The 18799-nt window shown below is 29.5% G+C and overlaps 3 protein-coding genes across 8 annotated transcripts in view; 1 reads left to right on the top strand and 2 right to left on the bottom strand.

Annotated features, from left to right (window-relative positions):
• The window catches only part of LOC122717567 (cytochrome P450 18a1), a 19561-nt gene extending 9047 nt beyond the window's left edge, over positions 1–10514 (top strand). Inside the window, exons 6-9 of the mRNA XM_043941785.1 lie at positions 9456–9632; positions 9707–10009; positions 10089–10222; positions 10302–10514. Of these exons, the coding sequence (XP_043797720.1) occupies positions 9456–9632; positions 9707–10009; positions 10089–10222; positions 10302–10469 (782 nt within the window). The 3' untranslated portion in view covers positions 10470–10514. The remainder of the gene's footprint in view (positions 1–9455; positions 9633–9706; positions 10010–10088; positions 10223–10301) is intronic.
• Positions 10515–10539: 25 nt separating this feature from the next.
• On the bottom strand, positions 10540–14299 carry LOC122717619 (serine/threonine-protein kinase fused). 6 transcript variants are annotated; one of them, XM_043941853.1, is made up of 10 exons: positions 14227–14269; positions 13948–14074; positions 13719–13832; positions 13496–13641; positions 13260–13439; positions 13022–13166; positions 12737–12933; positions 11121–12343; positions 10803–10987; positions 10540–10709 (listed from the first exon to the last, which is right to left on the bottom strand). In XM_043941853.1, the coding sequence occupies exons 2-10, from the start codon at positions 14056–14058 to the stop codon at positions 10641–10643; spliced, it is 2370 nt and encodes a 789-aa protein (XP_043797788.1). In that variant the 5' UTR covers positions 14059–14074; positions 14227–14269; the 3' UTR covers positions 10540–10640. The 6 variants fall into 6 exon arrangements, with proteins under 6 accessions (XP_043797788.1, XP_043797789.1, XP_043797787.1 ...); XM_043941854.1 differs by having other exon boundaries at positions 10771–10987; positions 13948–14150; positions 14227–14259; XM_043941852.1 differs by having other exon boundaries at positions 13948–14150; positions 14227–14258.
• Positions 14300–16000: 1701 nt separating this feature from the next.
• Positions 16001–17906, bottom strand: LOC122717582 (U11/U12 small nuclear ribonucleoprotein 48 kDa protein-like). The gene is made up of 5 exons (XM_043941802.1): positions 17687–17906; positions 17429–17597; positions 17173–17235; positions 16779–16923; positions 16001–16705 (listed from the first exon to the last, which is right to left on the bottom strand). Exons 1-5 carry the CDS (start codon positions 17816–17818, stop codon positions 16042–16044), a joined length of 1173 nt encoding a protein of 390 aa, XP_043797737.1. The 5' UTR covers positions 17819–17906; the 3' UTR covers positions 16001–16041.
• Between the last annotated feature and the right edge of the window lie 893 nt (positions 17907–18799).

Raw genomic sequence — 18799 nt, 5'->3', positions numbered from 1 at the left:
TTTTGATTAAATAAATAAGGAAAGGATATACAAGTATACGTAATTATAATACTGTTAAGTGATTTGAATAATAAATAAAAAATAAATAATATATAATAATAAATATATATATAAATAAATAATAAATATTTTAGATATATCTTCTAGGACGATAATCTCTATCTTACCTGTAACAAGGAATGAAAAAAATATTTTTTAATTAAATAAATAAGGAAAGGATATACAAGTATACGTAATTATAATACTGTTAAGTGATTTGAATAATAAATAAAAAATAAATAATATATAATAATAAATATATATATAAATAAATAATAAATATTTTCGTCGTATATTTAACAATGAATTGTAAGCAATAGTTTTATCCAGTTTCTCAATTTCTTCAATTTTTGAGTATTAAACGTTTACTTACCGAGAAATACACGATTATCTATGAAAAATCGATGGATATTAAACGATAGAGGGGAAAAAAAAGTTCAATCGGGACAACAACGATCGAGTGACTATCGAGTCTGAAGAATAATATAGTTTCTTTAACGTGATGCAAATGATATACGATTCCTTGCCTTCTCATTATATATTCGAGTCAGGTCTGGTAAATTTTGACTATCAAATCGTTGATCGACTATTTTACAATTGTGAAACAACCACTATTGTCCGTTCGGATTCTAAATGTTTCGTTTTGCATCAAATGACCACAAATAGTTTCGACACAAGTCGTTACACTTTTAAACTATGCTATTAATACACACACACACACACAAATGATGGCAATATTTATGGAACTTCCAGTAGTAAATATTTTTATCTTGCTCAAATCTTAGTGACAAAAATAGACAAGTAAAAGGAGAAATATCCAAAAAAAAAAAAAAAAAAAAATACAACTTTAATTATATACAGAATGTAATATAAGTATAATTTTTCTATATCCTTAAGAGATGCTAGTATAGTCTACGTGAATTTGAATAACAATGAATAAAAAGGAAGCTTTTGCTTCTTTATTTCTAGAAAATGATGATAATTATGACGTATTATGACAATTGCTAACATAGCATCTCCTTTTTCCTCGTAATCAGCAAGAACTGCATAGGTGCAATATTACTTCTCGATCTAATGAAAGCTTACATTCAACTCGTTTTTACGGTAATCAGTTGCTGCAAGATGATAAATCATTCCATCAGAGAAAATGTTGACGAAACGAGATAAATTTGTCTATATAGGATAACTGATGAAAAGGCTATTAAATAAATGTAATACTCGGAAAGCTTGAAGACCAGAACGAATATGAAAAGGGATTTGAATATAAAAAAATGAATAATTGTCTTGAATATTTTAACTTTTTCTTTTCCAATTTTTCTTTTTCTTTTCGAAAAAATAAGGAATAAAAGATGAAAGATAAAAAGCGAAGGCGAAGGCGAAGGCGAAGGCGAAGGCGAAGGCGAAGGCGAAGGCGAAGGCGAAGGCGAAAGCAAATGTAGAATATAGAATGAAAAGAAGAAAATAGAAGGGGGAGATGAAGGCAAATGTAGAATATAGAATGAAAAGAAGAAAATGGAAGGGGAAGGTGAAGGCAAATGTAGAATATGGAATGAAAAGAAGAAAATAGAAGGGGGAGGTGAAGGCAAATGTAGAATATAGAATGAAAAGAAGAAGATAAAAAGGTGAGGCGAAGGCGAATGTAGAATATAGAATGAAAAGAAGAAAATAGAAGGGGGAGATGAAGGCAAATGTAGAATATAGAATGAAAAGAAGAAAATGGAAGGAGAAGGTGAAGGCAAATGTAGAATATGGAATGAAAAGAAGAAAATAGAAGGGGTGAAGGCAAATGTAGAATATAGAATGAAAAGAAGAAAATAGAAGGGGAAGGTGAAGGCAAATGTAGAATATAGAATGAAAAGAAGAAAGTAGAAGGGGAAGGTGAAGGCGAATGTAGAATATAGAAAAGAAAAAGGTAAAAGGATGAGACGAAGGCGAATATAGAATATAGAATGAGAAAAAGATAGAAGGGGAAGATAAATGTACAATATAGAATGAAAAGAAGAAGGTAAAAAGGTGAGGTGAAGGCGAATGTAGAATATAGAATGAAAAGAAAAAGGAGGAAGGCAAAGACGAATGTAGAATATAGAGTGAGAAGAAGAAGGTAGAAGGGGAAGGCAAAAGCGAATGTAGAATATAGAATGAGAAAAAAAAGAAAGAAGGCGAAGGCGAATATAGAATAAGAAGAAGAAGGTAGAAGGGAAAGGTGAATGTAGAATATAGAATGAGAAGAAGAAGGTAGAAGGGGAAGGCGAAGGCGAATGTAGAATATAGATTGAGCAGAAAAAAAGAGAAGGGGAAGGCGAAAGCGGACGTGAAGATAGAATGAGAAGGAAAAGATAAAAGAATAACAGAAGATAAAAGATAAACAGAAAAAGATAGAAAGAGAAAAAAAGAAGGAGATACAAAGAGAAGAAGAAGAAGAAGATAAAAGATAAAGAAGAAGAAGTTAAAGAAAACAATAAAAGAAGATAAAGAAATCAAAGAAAATGATAGAAAGTGAACAAGAAGAAGGAAAGAGAATGTCAAAGAAGACGGAAGAAGGAAAAAGTCGAAGAACGATAGAAAAAGAAAAAAAAGTCAAAAAGAATAAAAGTAGGAGAAGAAGAAATGAAAGAAGAAGATAGAAAGAGAGGAAAAAAAAGAATAAGTCAAAGAAGATGAAAGAAGAAAGTATAAGGAAAAGAAAAAGAAATTAAGAGAAGTTAAAGACTCAAAAAGAAGTTAAAGAAGAAGAAGAAGAAGAATATCAAAGAAGCAAGTATAAAGAGAAGAAGAAGAAATCAAAAAAGAATTTAAAGAAGGAGGAAGAGAAGAATAAAAGAAAACAATAGGAAGATTAGAAGGAAGATTAAAAAAAGAACATAAATATTTGAAATATTTTTGAAAAAATATTTTTCCAAAAAATTGTACATTTGTAATAATATAATATAATATATAATACGTATCGTTCAGGATGTTCACCTCTGCGTAGGGATACTGCTTCGTCGAGTTGTTATTAAGTACGCTAAGTGAGTAAAAGTCACTATTGGATGGAATTTAATTTCTGTTGTATCCCCTAGGACGGTCAATGACTGAGAAGGTCATTTGTGATGGATTCGATCCATGCGTCCTTGATTCTTACTTACAGCTTAACTCGTTATATTCGTATCTCTTTTTTTTTTATTTTCGAGAAAAGTGGACAAAATCTTTCTTCCGATAAGAAGAGAAAGACGATTCGTTTGTCTTTTTCTAAAAAGTGAGCCGGTAGTAAGCGAGTTGCTCGAATCGAATTCGCCATTGCGATAGATTTTTTTTCGTTCAACCTAAGGTCGACTACTCCGAGTTCGATAAAATGAATTTTTCCTCAAGGACTATCGGTTTGTAAAACACCGAACCGTTCACCGGCCGATGACATTAGATTTTTTTCTTACAAGATGCAATGAACTTTATATACCGATCGTCGTCGACTTCTCATGGACAAGCAGTACAATTTTTCTTCGCGATTTTCTTCCTCTCGTCATCGCCCATTCGTTCACCCATTCGATGTATCCCGTATTTTCATTCTTACTGCTTTCTTTAATTCGTCGATTTGATCGCCTATCTTCTTTCCTTTCCATCCTTTCGTCTCTTTCTCTTTTCACCATTTTTCCACGCGTTTTTACTTCGTATTCTATCTTCAACAGTTTTTGCCTATCTCTTCTCGATAAACGATAAGATTACAATTTTTTTATACGGATATCGTAATTGGAAATGGTGAAATTTTGAAAGAAAGGTTAATGACGCAAGATTGGCGCGGATAGATACTAGACTATTTATCTCTTTCCTCTAATTCTTGTGGTAAGCAGGTAGAACCAGGGCAACGATCGACTGGGGTCATTGGCTGGATCCAGTTATCAAGGTTAGGGTCCTTTTCTTTGCTCGCGAGAGATCATCGTTTCTCCTCGATAAATTTCTCAAGTTTGTTCACCCGAGTGTGCGAGTCACATCGTAGCACCAAGTATCGAGACTTGCCAACAACTTTTACCTTTCATTTTTAGTTAATTTATATACCATCGGATTCGACGGGAGATATTAAATTTAAAGCCTTAAAATTCCCCGATAAAATATGATTAGGACAAATGTTATAGATTTCAAAGAAGTCGATCACCGATTCGAATCGCGATAAGATTGCGTGAAAAATCAAGAATCTCTCATAAATTATCGCATTTCGACAATTTTTTCACGCTCTCTATTATTGCTTGTATCTTATACACGCTTGTATGTTTGAACAAATACATATATATATATAATATAATATTTTATTTATTCTCTCTTTCTCTCGTTTGTACACGGATATAAGGATACAATATCTGTTCACTTGAATTGCCCTATTGGTCACTTTAGTATCTCGATCTTTCCGTTGTGAGAGCCGTTCTCACACGGGAATTCGCAGATTCGACGGTCGAACCACCAAACGTGGCCAAGTGCGGCCGACGACCGCGACTTTCTCCTTTTATGCTAATTTCGTTAATACGCTATTTTCACGACTTTCGTACTTCGCAGACATGCCATTTTACATCTGTACTGTACTGTCCCGATGCAGGGCAGGCCGATGAACCGAAAACGAAATATTCCCGGCGAAAGGAGATAATCGAGAAACAGTTTATTGCTCGTGCTATTACGTAAAAACATATCGAAGCATTTCAGAAAGTTTAATGAATTTGATGATGATTACGAGAGGATGGTACGTACGTGAGCTCGCATATATTATTATTCATCGATTAAAAAAAACTCTTGGACCATGATCGAAGAATAATTTAGAGATATTTTATACGTATATTATTTGCGTCGTATCTACGCCTCACGTACGATATATATATAATTCTATTGAACAATCTCTCTAAAACGGTCCTCCCATTTGAATTACCAATTAATTCATCGATATACGCATATATACATACGTATACCGTCGTCTCTCTCTCGGAGCGTAATGTATGCGAATAAACCTTGGTGCGAGCGACACTCTACGGTCGTGATACTATACAAGAGTACCGAGTTCGTTGCCCTATAAAAGAAGGTAGGTGTATTGGCCCCGAATGCCGTTTCTGGGTTTATTACTTCAGTTCGATCGCAAACTACCGCACCGTCTATACCTTGTAAAACTGTCTGTATTATTTTGACTGGCAACCGAACTGGCGAGTAGAGAAGTACGGTGAAAAAAAAAAAAAAAAAGAAAAAAAAGAAGGAAAGAAAGAAAGAAAGAAAGAAAGAAAGAAAGAAAGAAAAAAAAAATTATGGAACACGCCTTTCGAAATTTCTCCTCGAGATGTAATACATCGGATACGAGGAGGTAATACATCGATGAAAGCATTTTAATGTCTTTTAACCTCATCGTGGCTTTACACGTTATACGTTATAAGAATATTTCTAACAGGCAGAACGTACCCGCTGCCTTTGCCGTCTTACTTTCTCTTTAATTCCCTTTAGACCCTCCAGTTTCTATACTTGGCGCGTAAATTTCCTTCCTTTGTTTCATTCTTTCTCTTTTATACTTTCACATCGAAAATATTCAATGTGTATATATATACATATATATATATATATATATATATAAAAAGAAAAAGAAAAAAGTAAGCACCATGAGATATAATGGTATAATACGCGTACCGTTTCGATATTATTCTCAACAAGTACGTTCATACTTCGCAACACGTTATAAAAAGATTAATATTATTCTTATATATTTAAAAAGTTTGAAAGTTTCTTACTTGGCAAAATAATCGTTTTAAAGAAATATTTTGCACCATTCGACAATTTCTTTGTACGAGTAATTAAATTACAGAGACTTAAGTTGAAAAAAAAAAAATCGTGTCGATTTAACATGGATGTGTAATAAATAATAAATAATAATGAGAAATGGAATGAATGAAAATTAAAAGATTCAAAAATGGTTTTCGAATTCACGATAAGAAAATATACCTATATATTCTGAACGATGACGATAGCGGTAGCAATTGGCAGTGGTGGTGATAATGGTGGTAGCGGTGTCACCTCTGGTGTCTCTTCTAGTGTCGAAGCTGCTGCTTCGTAAGCATGGCTATACGGTACAAAGCTTCTTAGTGGGGATGGAGGACACTTTCACTCTCACAGGTGTATGACCGAGTCGAGAGCTCGGAAATACTTGTATTACCTGAACGGGTGTCGAAGGGTGGGGAGAAGGAGCGTGGAAAATGGAGGGGATCAAGAGGCGACGGTCCAAGGAAAAGATAGGAAAGGATAATGCGAAAAGAGGCGAACGTTTGGAAAATTCCCTTCGCCGAGTGGAGGAAAAGGAAAAGGAAAAGGAAAAAAGGAAGGAAAAAAAAAAAAAAAAAAAAAACGAAAAAAGGATGCATCTCGAGGAGAGAAAAGAAAAGAAGGGGGGAGGGAATGAGAAAAGAGAGGAAATCCAGTTTAAAGAGGTAGAGAAGGAAAAAAAATGCAAAGAGGAATAGAAAGGAAAACGTGGTAAGCAGATAGGAATTTATGGCTCGGGAAACAGGAGGACATTGTTGTGCGTGGTCCGCTAGATAACGGCCCAATGTCCACGTGCTTACACGTATCGATCAACGTGCATCGCCATTTCTTTTTTTTTTTTTTTTTTCTTTCCTTATTTCCATTTCATATCGCGTAAATTCGTTACCGATATCAAAAAAAGAAAAAGAAAAAAAAAAAAGAAATGCGAGAAAGAGGTGAAGATAAATCGTGCAAGTATCGTGCAAGCGATACGTAAATGGAAAGAGAGGGATAAAAGAGGGAGAGAAAAGGAGATGGAATTCGAAGAGGCTGGACGAGGTCAGTGAACTTCACGAAAAAGTATGGTTTTTTGTGGTGAGTGTACGCTACTACCGAAATACGTTTCTGACGCGACAGGACATTCCCGCCGATACTTCCCAGTGGATCCTAGTGGGTTCCAGTGGGTCACTGGTTCACGAAGAATCGACATAGTGTAGTCCACGAGAATACGTGCAAAAGAGACGTATACTTTTGCAATATATTATTATTATTAAATATTTATTTCTAACGTTTTTTTCTAATATCTAATTTAAATCAAATAATTATCCACTTTTCGATGATAATTTTTCTTTTAACGCAGAGAGGATCTTATGATCCTCTTGTTACGAAATCTCGATGTTACGATTATTTTTTAATCGTAGATGTTATACACGTACAATGTATAGATAGATACGAAGAATTTATAAGTAAGATATTAAATGGATTTAATGGATGAGTAATTATGATAAAAGTGTTGGATTTTAAATAAGATAGACATGCGAATATTTGAAAAATTTGATCATTGGCCATTGGTGCTTGAAAAAGGCGTATATTTTTCGTAACAGACGCGAAAGAAGCATTCTGCTTGCTTGCGGTTCCAAGAAATCCGGTTAGAATTTAGGCTATGTGGAGCTCCTACTCGAATCTGGAACAGGCTGGTCATTGACCTTGCTTCGATCGCTCTTTGAAAAGATTTTCAAGCGCGATTACGAGTTTACCCATGATTATCTTTGAAAAAAAAGCATCAGATATTCCGTTTCTTCGAGCAATTTCCGTTTCAAAAAATTAAAAAAGTGATTGAACTATTGCAAAATGATTAAACAGAATGATTAGAAATTCAAATCCCGAACTGTTTCCATGCTTTTGATCGATATGAAAAACCTAAATAAAATTTGAGGTTATGTTGGTCGAAAATTAAGAAAGGTACAATTGGACAGCAGGAAAGAAGATAAAGATCTAAAGTGATTCCGAATTACACACAGATGACTACCGAATCATTTTGACCTACATATAACTATTTTATATGTATAATAATATCAAAATAATAATCGGATTGATAATTGGATTTTTAATAATTCTTCGTATTATTTTTCTTTCCTACTTTTTAAAAAATTAAAAAACACGTGCAATGTAACAAAATTCGCAAAGGCACAAATTTCACTCTTTACTTTCTTTTTCAAGAAAGAGTCAAATCTTGTTTGAACAGTGGAGAAATCAATGTGAACGTATTTATAGACGTTGACGTTGCAATTATGCGTATCGTTCTCTTTACTCCCTTTAACGAACTAATTGTATAGGGTATCCCAAAAATGTGGGGACATTCAACTGGAGACTCTTGAGCTAATTTTAGATTACATTTTTCTTTGCAAAGACTTTCGTTTCGGTTTTAACTCAACGAGTTATTATTGGCCAATCAGTAGACAAAATAACCATTTAGATAATAAATTAGTATTCTCTTTGCGGTCTCGTTATCATTTAATTTGCATTGATATATATATTATTTTAGAAGAGAATGTAAAAGCCTTAAAGAGAACGGAAGTATATTGTGTTTCGCTATGAATTTTTATTATTCCTGGTATATGATAAACTTTCATAAACCCGATAATAATAAATTTAACTAATTTCGAATTGTTATTTTCAAAAGATTTACTTTGCAATCGTTATCTTGAAATTGATTCTCATCACACATGCATATCTTTGTTACTTATCTCAAAGATGACTAGATATTAAAATATAAATAATAAAATATTTCTTGACAAATTTCTTCGCTCCTTCTACAACGTTCTTCCTTCCTTATAACTTCCTTCTATATTCGTTCGAAAAATATAATATTTAAGAGGAAATTTTAATATAACAGATTCCTCAGAGATATCAAATTCGAATGATGAAAAGATATTCGATTGAATCGTGATTAAACAACGGAAATGATTATACATATCGGTTACGACCAAGTTTTAACAAATACGTAACGAGCTTTTTAACAGGCTTGATAATGAAATAAACGAAACGAGGATGGAATATTTTCTATTTGCTTATCTATACGTATAACTATAGTTATGTTATGATGTATATAAATATGTGCACTTGTGCGTTTTATATCATAGTACCTGTTTTGGTTGCATCTAGTAAGGATTAAATAATCAAGCTTGTCGTTTATCGTGGAAAGATGTATTGCCTTAAATATAATAAAATAGTAATTATATTAATTGTCGTAACCACGAGTCTCGGTATCAATTCGATCAGTCTAATCGAAATCGATTTTGGGCAAAAAATCATTCCACCAACACCGAAATTTCAAGGGACATTCGCAGAAACTCACGAGCACGAAACTATCGGTAGGGCAGATACGTACAATGGCTCATGAAAGTAAATTTTTTTTTTTTTTTAAATATTTTTATCAAAATATCATTTTAAAGAAACAAGAATAAAATTGCATTCAAAACTTGTATCCAAAATATGAAAGTATCCGGAGGATTAATTTCATCCTCTCGAAAAAATTTCTCCGTGTTAATTTTATTATTCCGTACAAATTTTTGATACAAATGAATTTTTTGCTGTAAAAATACTTTCAAATAACTTTCGTGAGCCCAAGAGGAAATCAATCGAACTATGATCACCGATATTCGTCCATTAATTTTTGACAGCTAATCGCATAAAATCGTGGAAAAAAACGGACAAGCAGAATGTTTGGGAGCTAAGCGGTTTGTACGAAGGAGACATAATGATCACGGAGGAAGATGAAATAAAGAATGGTCTGATAAAAACCGCGTTCCGTTGGCCAGGCGGTGTTGTACCCTATTACATAAAGGAAGAAGATTTTGGTAATTTATCTTGTATTAATAAGATATCTTCAATAAAATTAATAAAGGAATAATACGAAATCGCATTTGATTAGACGAAGAAGACATAGAGGTGATCAAAGATGCTATAGAAGATTACCACCAGAACACGTGCATACGTTTTCGTCCTTACAAAAAATCTGACAATGATTATATCACTATAGAAGCGAAATCGTCGGGATGTTGGTCCCTGGTAGGTAGACACGATCACGGTCAAGTGGTGAATTTGCAGAATCCGGGATGCGTGCAACATGGTGTAATTATACACGAGCTGATGCACGCATTGGGTTTTTATCATCAACAAAGTGCCGCGGATCGTGACGAATGGGTGACGATCAATTGGGAAAATATAAAGCCAGGTAAACACTCGATTATATTTGGATTACGATTGGAATGATTCGATATTGATTGATATCGTTGTCGCCGATGATTATTCAGGAAGAGAACACAATTTTAACAAATATGACAATCGCACCGTAACAGATTATGGAATCGGTTACGATTACGATAGCATAATGCACTACAGCTCTTACGCGTTCTCAAAAAATGGCGAACCGACCATCACACCGAAAGTAAGTAAATCGACGTAAATTGTTTGCGTTTCTTTCGTCTCGTTATAATGTTTTTTATTCGTTCATATAAATTGTATAGAAGAAAAACGTGAAACTTGGCCAACGAAAAGAACTCAGTGAGAAAGACACGTTGAAATTACGAGAAATGTACAAGGAAGAATGTGGCAAACGAGAGATGAATGGAACTGCGGATAACAATTCGATGGATGATATATCTATTGAGTGGATACTTAGTAAGAAATTGTAATTGAATTTTACTAGAATTTAAAAAAAAAAAAATTCGATTTCTTTGTTAAATAATAAAAATAACAACAAAATATTGTTTAGTTTGGTAAAAAAAAAAGTTAATATTCATATGTTTTGTTGTCAGATACAAAAAATGAAATGTTAAAATGTTTGAAGAAAAAACGAAAATGCATCAAGTAACAGGATTTTCTTGATTGTAGTATATCAATTCCTTTAATTCGTTGACTGCGTCTTCTGCGGCCTGAAAGTATATATATATATCCTGTATGTAATATTTCAATCAGTTTAGTTAAATCACTGACCTAAGTTTTTTTTTTTTTTTTTAATTACTTACAAGCCTTACAGCTTGATCGTTGTCCATGATTAAATTTTCTACTAAATTCTTTAGAGATTTACACCAGATTTGTTGTAAAGCTCTACAAGAAAATCTACCCAATAGTCTAATCAGGTGACAAGTTCTCATTCTGAGTATTGCTTGTCGATGCGTGAGCAGTTTACCAAGCTGTTCTACCGAGTTTCCTTTTTATGAAAAAAATATTTTCTCAATATAATAATTGACCGACATTCGTGTTACTGATAAAAGAAAAACAAAACAACAAAAAGAAACAAAAAGAAAAAAAAAAAAAATACAATTTCCTGTCGGCAAACTTACCCGATAAATGTGAATGCAATACAACTTTTTCAACGAGATGAGCATTTTCCGGTTGAGAACGCAATATATTACTTAAAATTGCAACGAGATCTACGACTACACGTGCCTTTCTTTTTTCTAAACTCAATAATTGTTGTAGCAACGTCACTCCGTTTACGATATAAACGGCATCACAGAATTGGGTAAGAAATTGTTGTCTATTGTAAACCAATCTGCAAAGTACAAGCATCATGTATTCTAAGGTTTGTAGTTCGTCGGCGGATAGAGCAGATGCTGATCGCGTGATTGCATTTGTCGGCTCAGATTTTTTGTCTCCTTCGGACTCGGAACGTTTCGACATTAAAAGTTTCAAAGAGTAAACGAGATTCGGCACTACTCGAACGTCCAAATATACTTGGGTGATCTTCTCGAGAGAATCTTTTGTCACAGACACAACGTATGGTAGAGACAAAAGGCAAGCAACGTATTCGATGACTCGACAACCGGCTGCAGGATTTCTCAGTGGCGATACGAATACTGACACGCAATTTTGCTGAAGCAACGATCCTACTTCGCCATCCATGATTTCTTCCATGGATCGTTGCAAAAATGCTATCCATTCTTCGTTTTCGATCGGTCTGTCGACAGCTTTTGGATTCCAATCTGGTATTCTGTTGCCACACGATAGCCCAGCATTGGCTGTATCGTCTCGTCGGGAACGTAATTTTTGATTATATGCGTATTCGTTATTTTCACGATCTTTCTCATTGTGATCGATGTCTCGAGAAATGATCTGTTGCATAAGACAAAATTTACTTTCATCGATATTTTTCATTTCGATCTTCTTTTGTAATTTTTCTTCTTCTAGATATTCATTCGGATTTCGTTCGCTTAGATAAACCGGTAATTTAATATTTAACATTTGTTCAAATGTTAAACCGTCTTGTTTATTTGTCGAGTCATTAGTGTTTGGACAATCACTTTGACATAACGCATGATCTGCTGAGAGTAAGTCGCTTTTCAAGGATGCTCTTAAGCTAAGATTTCCTAACAGTACATCGACACTGGTGCTAGAATCCGTTCCACTTGGTTCGCTATGTCGTAAAGTGTAACATTGATTCGTATCATACTGGCAATATCCGTGTGGTATTGGATAACGCGGATATGACGTAAATGTTTTTTGCCGGCGTTCTTCGATTGTTCTTTCATGTTCTTGTAACTTTTTAATTGCCTTCTCTAAAAATCTATGTTATATTGAAATTCTTATTTATTAATTATTTTTTAAATATAAATTTTTAAATTATTATATATGTCTTTTTTTTAATAAAATTTTAATGTTAAATTATATATAAAAGATATAAAATTATATACACTATGTTACAATTAAAATCTATTTATACTGGATCTAACGAGAAAAAATTGATTTTATTTAAGATTTTCTATTAGTAATAGTATAGTTAATTATAAAAATAAAGTTTAATGACATGGAGTCAATTTTTAAATTAACTAATAATCAAAATAAATATTAAAAATAGAAAAAATTTGAAATTTGAAATTTAGAATTTAGTATTGAATAGAAAAAATTGAATTTTTTTGATAGAATTTGAATTTTAACTGTAATATATACATATGTATACTTTGACTGATGATCAGTAGGTTGCACCGTCAAATTTTGTAATTGCAACTGTTTTTCTCTAGCTTGACTTGCAGATAGAGGTGTAGTAAACGGTGTGGGTCCAATTTCACCAACTATTACTAGTCTATTTTTGACAAAAGGATGATCTAAAAGAGCTGGCCAAGTTAACCTTTGCGAAGGATCCTTTTGTAATAATCCCTACTAATCAAATTTTCATTGATAAAAATTTTTAATAAAAAAAAATCTTTTTATTTGAAAACTTCAAAATATATGAATATGTTATAACCTGTAAAAATTGTTTGCAATTTTGTGAAATATAATCTGGCCACTTAATTGCTTCAAATCTTATTAACCTGATTAAATGAAGGATAGAAGTTGTTTGAAAAGGTGGAGATCCTACCACTAATTCATATACAATGCAACCCAAAGACCTGGAATCAAAGTGCTTTGCATATATACTAAACTTTAATTAAACTTTACTTTACTAAATATTTTTAAATTTAATTGTTTAAAAATTAACACACCACAAATCTGCATTATAATCATAAGGGCGTTCTTCTATAAGTTCTGGAGCCATATATAATGGCGTTCCTTTTATAGAAGTTAATACATGTGTGCCTGTACTCATACTGCGAGCAAATCCAAAATCACATAATTTTGCCACTCCATTGCTTTCAAGAAGTACATTTTGTGGTTTAAGATCCCTAAAGCAAAAATAATGTTAATATTAAGAAATATTGTAATATATGAAATATCGAACCTGTGCAATACTCTGTTGGAATGCAAATAATAAAGTGCAGATACAAGATCACAAGCTATTACTTGTGCCCTTTGTTCAGATAAACGACCTGCTTTACCTAATATCTCATACAATTCCTTGTCTGCATATTCAGTCACAACAACTATCTGCAGAAAAGATTAGTACCCGAAAGAAAATGCATAAATGCATAAATATAAATGATTCTCAAGAACTATTTTAATACCTCATTTTCTGTTTCAAATGAATCAAGCATTTGAACAATATTTGGATGATGAAGACGTCGTTGAATTTCACATTCTTGACGCAAGCTTTTCAATTCCTTAAATGATCTACCACGCTAAATAATTTTGTTTGTTATAACATTTACTACTAATGACAAGTCATGAAAATATATGTATATAGTTATAAAATTAAGAAATCAAAAGCTTAATTGCGAATTTTTATCATTTTACCTTCCGGATTACTTTGAAAGCTACAATTTCACCATCGGATCGTTTTTTTGCTTTGTATACTTGTCCAAAAGATCCCTCGCCCACTTGTTTTAAAACTTCGTATTTTTCCATTGTTTCATCAAATATACTTGCGCACGCGCAAATTTGAACACATATATATATATAGATAGATAGATATATAGATATATAGATATATAGATATACTAATTATAAGTGAAAAAAAAAACTAGATAATATTTTTAAACAAAATATAGTATAATATGATGCCTAGATACGTACTTGTATGTATATGATAGATCCACAGATGAGATACAGAATAAAATTTAATGGGACTTTCTATGTTCTGAAATACCAATCGCATAAAAAATCAAAGCGTTTGGTATGCCCTCTACGATGATGCAAAAATTATATTCAATTTAATTACATAAGTTAAAGATAAACTATAGATTTTAAAAATAATTTTTTTAATATATTTTTTAATAATATACGTTTATATGTATTGTATTCTTAGATTTTTGATTGTTATATATAAAATAGATAAACTTATATATGAATTAAAATTATTCATGAATTAAAAATTACCCTTATGTTTTTCATTTATAATGAAAATAATATCAATTTATGACATTCTTTTATACAAATGGATTTGAATATAAAATTGTTAATGTTGAATTTATTTATTTTTTTATATATATTGTTAATATATAAATATTTATATACTACTATATATACATAATACATACAATACATAAGAAAATATTTATGATTTTATAAAAATTTGATAAAAAGTAAAAATATTCTATTTTTAGAAAAAATTATATATACAATATATAAAATTATATATACAAAAAGAAATATGAAAAAATATGAATACATATGAATACATATGAATATATTTAAGATATATAAACACTGAATAGAATAAATTCCGTTAAGATTTTCAATTATTATATTAGATAAAAAAAGCAATAAAATTGATCAATAATAAAAAAGAACATAAAATTAATTAAATTCGTGGTTTGCAAAAAAAGATATAAACAAAAAAGTAAATAGGCTAGACATAAAGTAAAAATTGACCATTAATGCCATCTTTTGAGAACCAGAAACATTTTTCAGAGGCAAAAGAGAGTAAAAACATTGATGTATCATCTTTTATATAATTCTGGAAATAATATTTTTGATATTCGAGAGATGATAATAATTGTAATTCTATTTCTACTTTATCTTGTCTTTAAAGAAATGTATTTGATATTCAAGAGATGACATTAATTGTCAATTCTAACAATTATTTGCTTTTTATGAATTTCATTTGCGATACTTTAAAGATAGCGTTGATTTCAATAATTTTATTCTATTTCTATTCTCTCTATGTCTTGTTTTATTATATGCTCTTCTTATTTACTTTTAACGTATAATCGTATATGAAAGATCTTAATTGAATATATCTTCGTCGTTTCTTTTTCACAAAACTACAATATTTAATTTTTAATATAAAAAAATGTAAATATTATATTCTTGATTTTATAATGTATTATATTAGAATCACGAAATATTTTATTATATTATATTATATTATATTTGAATTGAATTTCAATATATATTGTATTGAAACTTAATTTTAATTCCAATCACCACTAAAAAGTTAAGAATGCGTCTATAACAAAAAACATTGAATATTATTCTGTTACTTTATTCTGTCTTCTGATAGAACATTGCATGTAACAAAACAACTGTATCTATATATATGGTAATATGTTATCCTATGTAAATATATATAAATTCTTACAGAAGCGTTATGTTAGAAATAGAAGTTAAAATTTATAAAATTCAAATATTAAATTCAAGATATATATAAGATATATATATATATATATATATATATATATATATACAAGATATACAAGATATAAATAAAATAAATTAGATACATATTAGAATTTCATCATTAAACGTTAATAATTATTCAAGTTATTAAATTAATAGTTATTAATCATAATTTAATAAAGTTCTCTTTTGTGTTTATTTTATAGAAAGGGAAAATATAGTGATAGTCTTACTTATATAAAATTCTTTAATTTTAATAACTATACAAATTTAATAATTATAATTTAATTTTTCTCGATTTCCTCGACGATCGGTATTCCGTTTAGAATGGCCATTGATATCAAACGATTTTTCACTTTTATGAGATTTCATATTGTTTTTCTTATAATGTGTTCGTGTAGATACATATTTATTTTTTTTATCATAATCACGTTCTCTCGAATGTGATCTCTTACGTTTATAAGATTTTTGTGTCTTATATAATTCACTAGTTCGTGAATACATTTCTGTTTCTTTTGAATTTTTTGTATGAGAAATACGTGATTTTTCGAAATATCTATCGTTTTTATCATCTCGAGAGTTAGAATTTCCATGATGATCTTTTAGATCTTTTGTAAAAACATCATGGTATTTCTCAGAAAATTCATCAATTAATGCTGAATTTTGCATATTAACATGATTGTTATCAGAACTTTGAATTTCAGTACTAGTTACGGTTTCCGTAGTATGATTATTTGTATGTGCATCTGTTATATAATCGACATATAACTGCATTTGTTGATGTATAACTTCTCTCAAAATTTCTGTATGAGATTTTTTATTTGTATGTACACCTCTATGTTTAGCTCTTCGTCTTTTTAAATTACGTTCTTGTATAAGCACTTCTAGAAAGGATAATTTCTTATCTTCTTCATCTTCTTTATCTTCACTTTTTCTAAAATAATATTCAAGTTTTATAAAATGTATGCATAAAATTTGAAGAAATAAACTTTGTTATACAAACTTACTGTTTCTGAATGTCTGTAATATCATGACCAATGTCTGGCTTAATTGTATTTGCCACAACGTAGTCATATAAAATTTTCCTTTCATCACAAGTAAAATCTGTGAAGATTCTATTGGACGTTCTTGGAATTAATCGCTCACCCAAACCTATTATCAGTGTTAAGAATTCATATTTTGAAAGAAACTATAGACTTTAAAGACAAATTAAATAAGAAAACATAAAGTAAATATTATTTAAATATAATGTGAATATATATATATATATATAAAAAGATATAAAAAAGGATATATAGCGCTTGTGCCAAGTAGAACATTCATAATTTGCTGTAAAAAAGGGAGCAATTTAAATCTTGTAAAAATTTTAATATTTTAAAATTTTACATGCATTATACTAACCAATTTTCATAGTTGGATCTTTTTCTTTTGCTTCCCGTAAAATTTTGTTTTGTGTCTGTGAATCTATGACAAAAGAAAATTTTAGAAATATTAAATTATTGAGAATTGATTTTTAATTATTAATACATATATTATTAATATATATATTAATATTAATATTTTTTAAATATTGATTTTTAATTTATGATTAGTAAATTATTTTTAGTAAAAATTTTTAGTAAATTAAAAATTTTTTAGTAAAAAAATTAACATATACCTAATTTTATTGATGAATATGAATTTAAGGATAAACTTGATTCAGGCAATGGTATATCAAATTCATTATAACCTTCTTGTTTCCATTGACAACGTTCCAAATGTTGATGTAGATTTTTTTTACTAATTTGATGAGATGAATCATATGGACAAATCAGTTTATTATCATCCTATAAATTATAAAAATATAAATCATAATATAATCTTTGTATTTACTTACTTATAAGAACATTCATTTATAAGATAGCAACATACTTACATCAAGTTTTATACTTTCTATTGTCCAATTCAAAGCAGAGGTAATTTTAATAATTTCTTGATCAATTTCCTTTGTAAAATCTATTAATTTTTGATACTGATCTTCACGTTCATTTATCGAAGAATTTAACATTTTTTTATCTGCTATTAGAAATACTTATACACAAAAGAAATTAAATTTAAAAAGACTTGAGCAACGCTTTACACAAACGAAATTACGTTTTTACATATGAAGCTTCCTTTCATTAAACGATTATACTGACATCTATAAGAATCATAAAATAAAATCACGGATAAAATATAAAATAGATACATAACTATATAGGGATTTTATGCACTATGTTTTCAAATAATAATCATATAGAAAAAATAATAAATTGTATTACAAATATAAATATTTAAAAAATATATAAATAAATTTTAATAATTTAATTTAATTTAAATAATATTTAAGAAATTTTTCTCAAAACCAGAAATATTTATATTTCTCCACTATTTTGCTTCATGATTAGTTCCCTTTATCGCTGTTAGATGGTGCATTGATTATTTTGTTTGAATTTTTCCAACATAATTGTTAATTTACATTTTTTCATTTCTATGAAAATGATAATAGTGCATGAATTGTGTTGAAAAGTATATTTTAATTTAAATAATTACAATAATTTAATTTAATTTCATAATGAATAAAATATTATTAATAATGTATCGTAACACAAATATTTCGGTTGAATAAGTTTAATTTCTTTGAGGTTATATTTGATTTATTTATTTATTATTTATTTATTATATTTGACTTTTTATTTTTTATGAAAAAAAATTATAAAAAATATATATTTTATAAAATTAGTAAATTTAATAGATTAAATTTATCTTTATTATAATATCATATATTAAATATATAATATCATAATATTATTATTATAATTAATAATTATATTAATATAAAAAAATATAAAACATATATATATAAACAAATATAATAAATATAATATAATATAAAATATAATTATGCTAATAATAATTATATATAATAATATAACATAATATTAATGATATTATACATCAATAAATTAAAAAATTAATAAATTATAAATAGAATATTGGAAAGAATTAA

The sequence above is a fragment of the Apis laboriosa genome, unplaced genomic scaffold (assembly GCF_014066325.1).
Source record: "Apis laboriosa isolate Shangri-la unplaced genomic scaffold, ASM1406632v1 scaffold53_cov140, whole genome shotgun sequence".
NCBI classification, from domain to species: Eukaryota; Metazoa; Arthropoda; class Insecta; order Hymenoptera; family Apidae; genus Apis; species Apis laboriosa.
Note: the sequence above shows the minus strand (reverse complement) of the source record. Positions and strands in the feature narration are given on the sequence as shown.

Bases quoted from the DNA above. Each gene is read 5' to 3' on its own strand.
- LOC122717619 (XM_043941853.1), bottom strand. From the start codon at position 14,058: ATGGAAAAATACGAAGTTTTAAAACAAGTGGGCGAGGGATCTTTTGGA. The intron at 12,934-13,021 runs GTTATAACATAT...TTTGATTAGTAG, and splicing joins ATTGCAAACAATTTTTACAG to GGATTATTACAAAAGGATCC. The intron at 12,344-12,736 runs GTATACATATGT...AATATAACATAG, and splicing joins CCTACTGATCATCAGTCAAA to ATTTTTAGAGAAGGCAATTA.
- LOC122717582 (XM_043941802.1), bottom strand. From the start codon at position 17,818: ATGTTAAATTCTTCGATAAATGAACGTGAAGATCAGTATCAAAAATTA. The intron at 17,598-17,686 runs GTAAGTATGTTG...TATAATTTATAG, and splicing joins TAGAAAGTATAAAACTTGAT to GATGATAATAAACTGATTTG. The intron at 16,924-17,172 runs GTTAGTATAATG...CACTGATAATAG, and splicing joins AGATCCAACTATGAAAATTG to GTTTGGGTGAGCGATTAATT.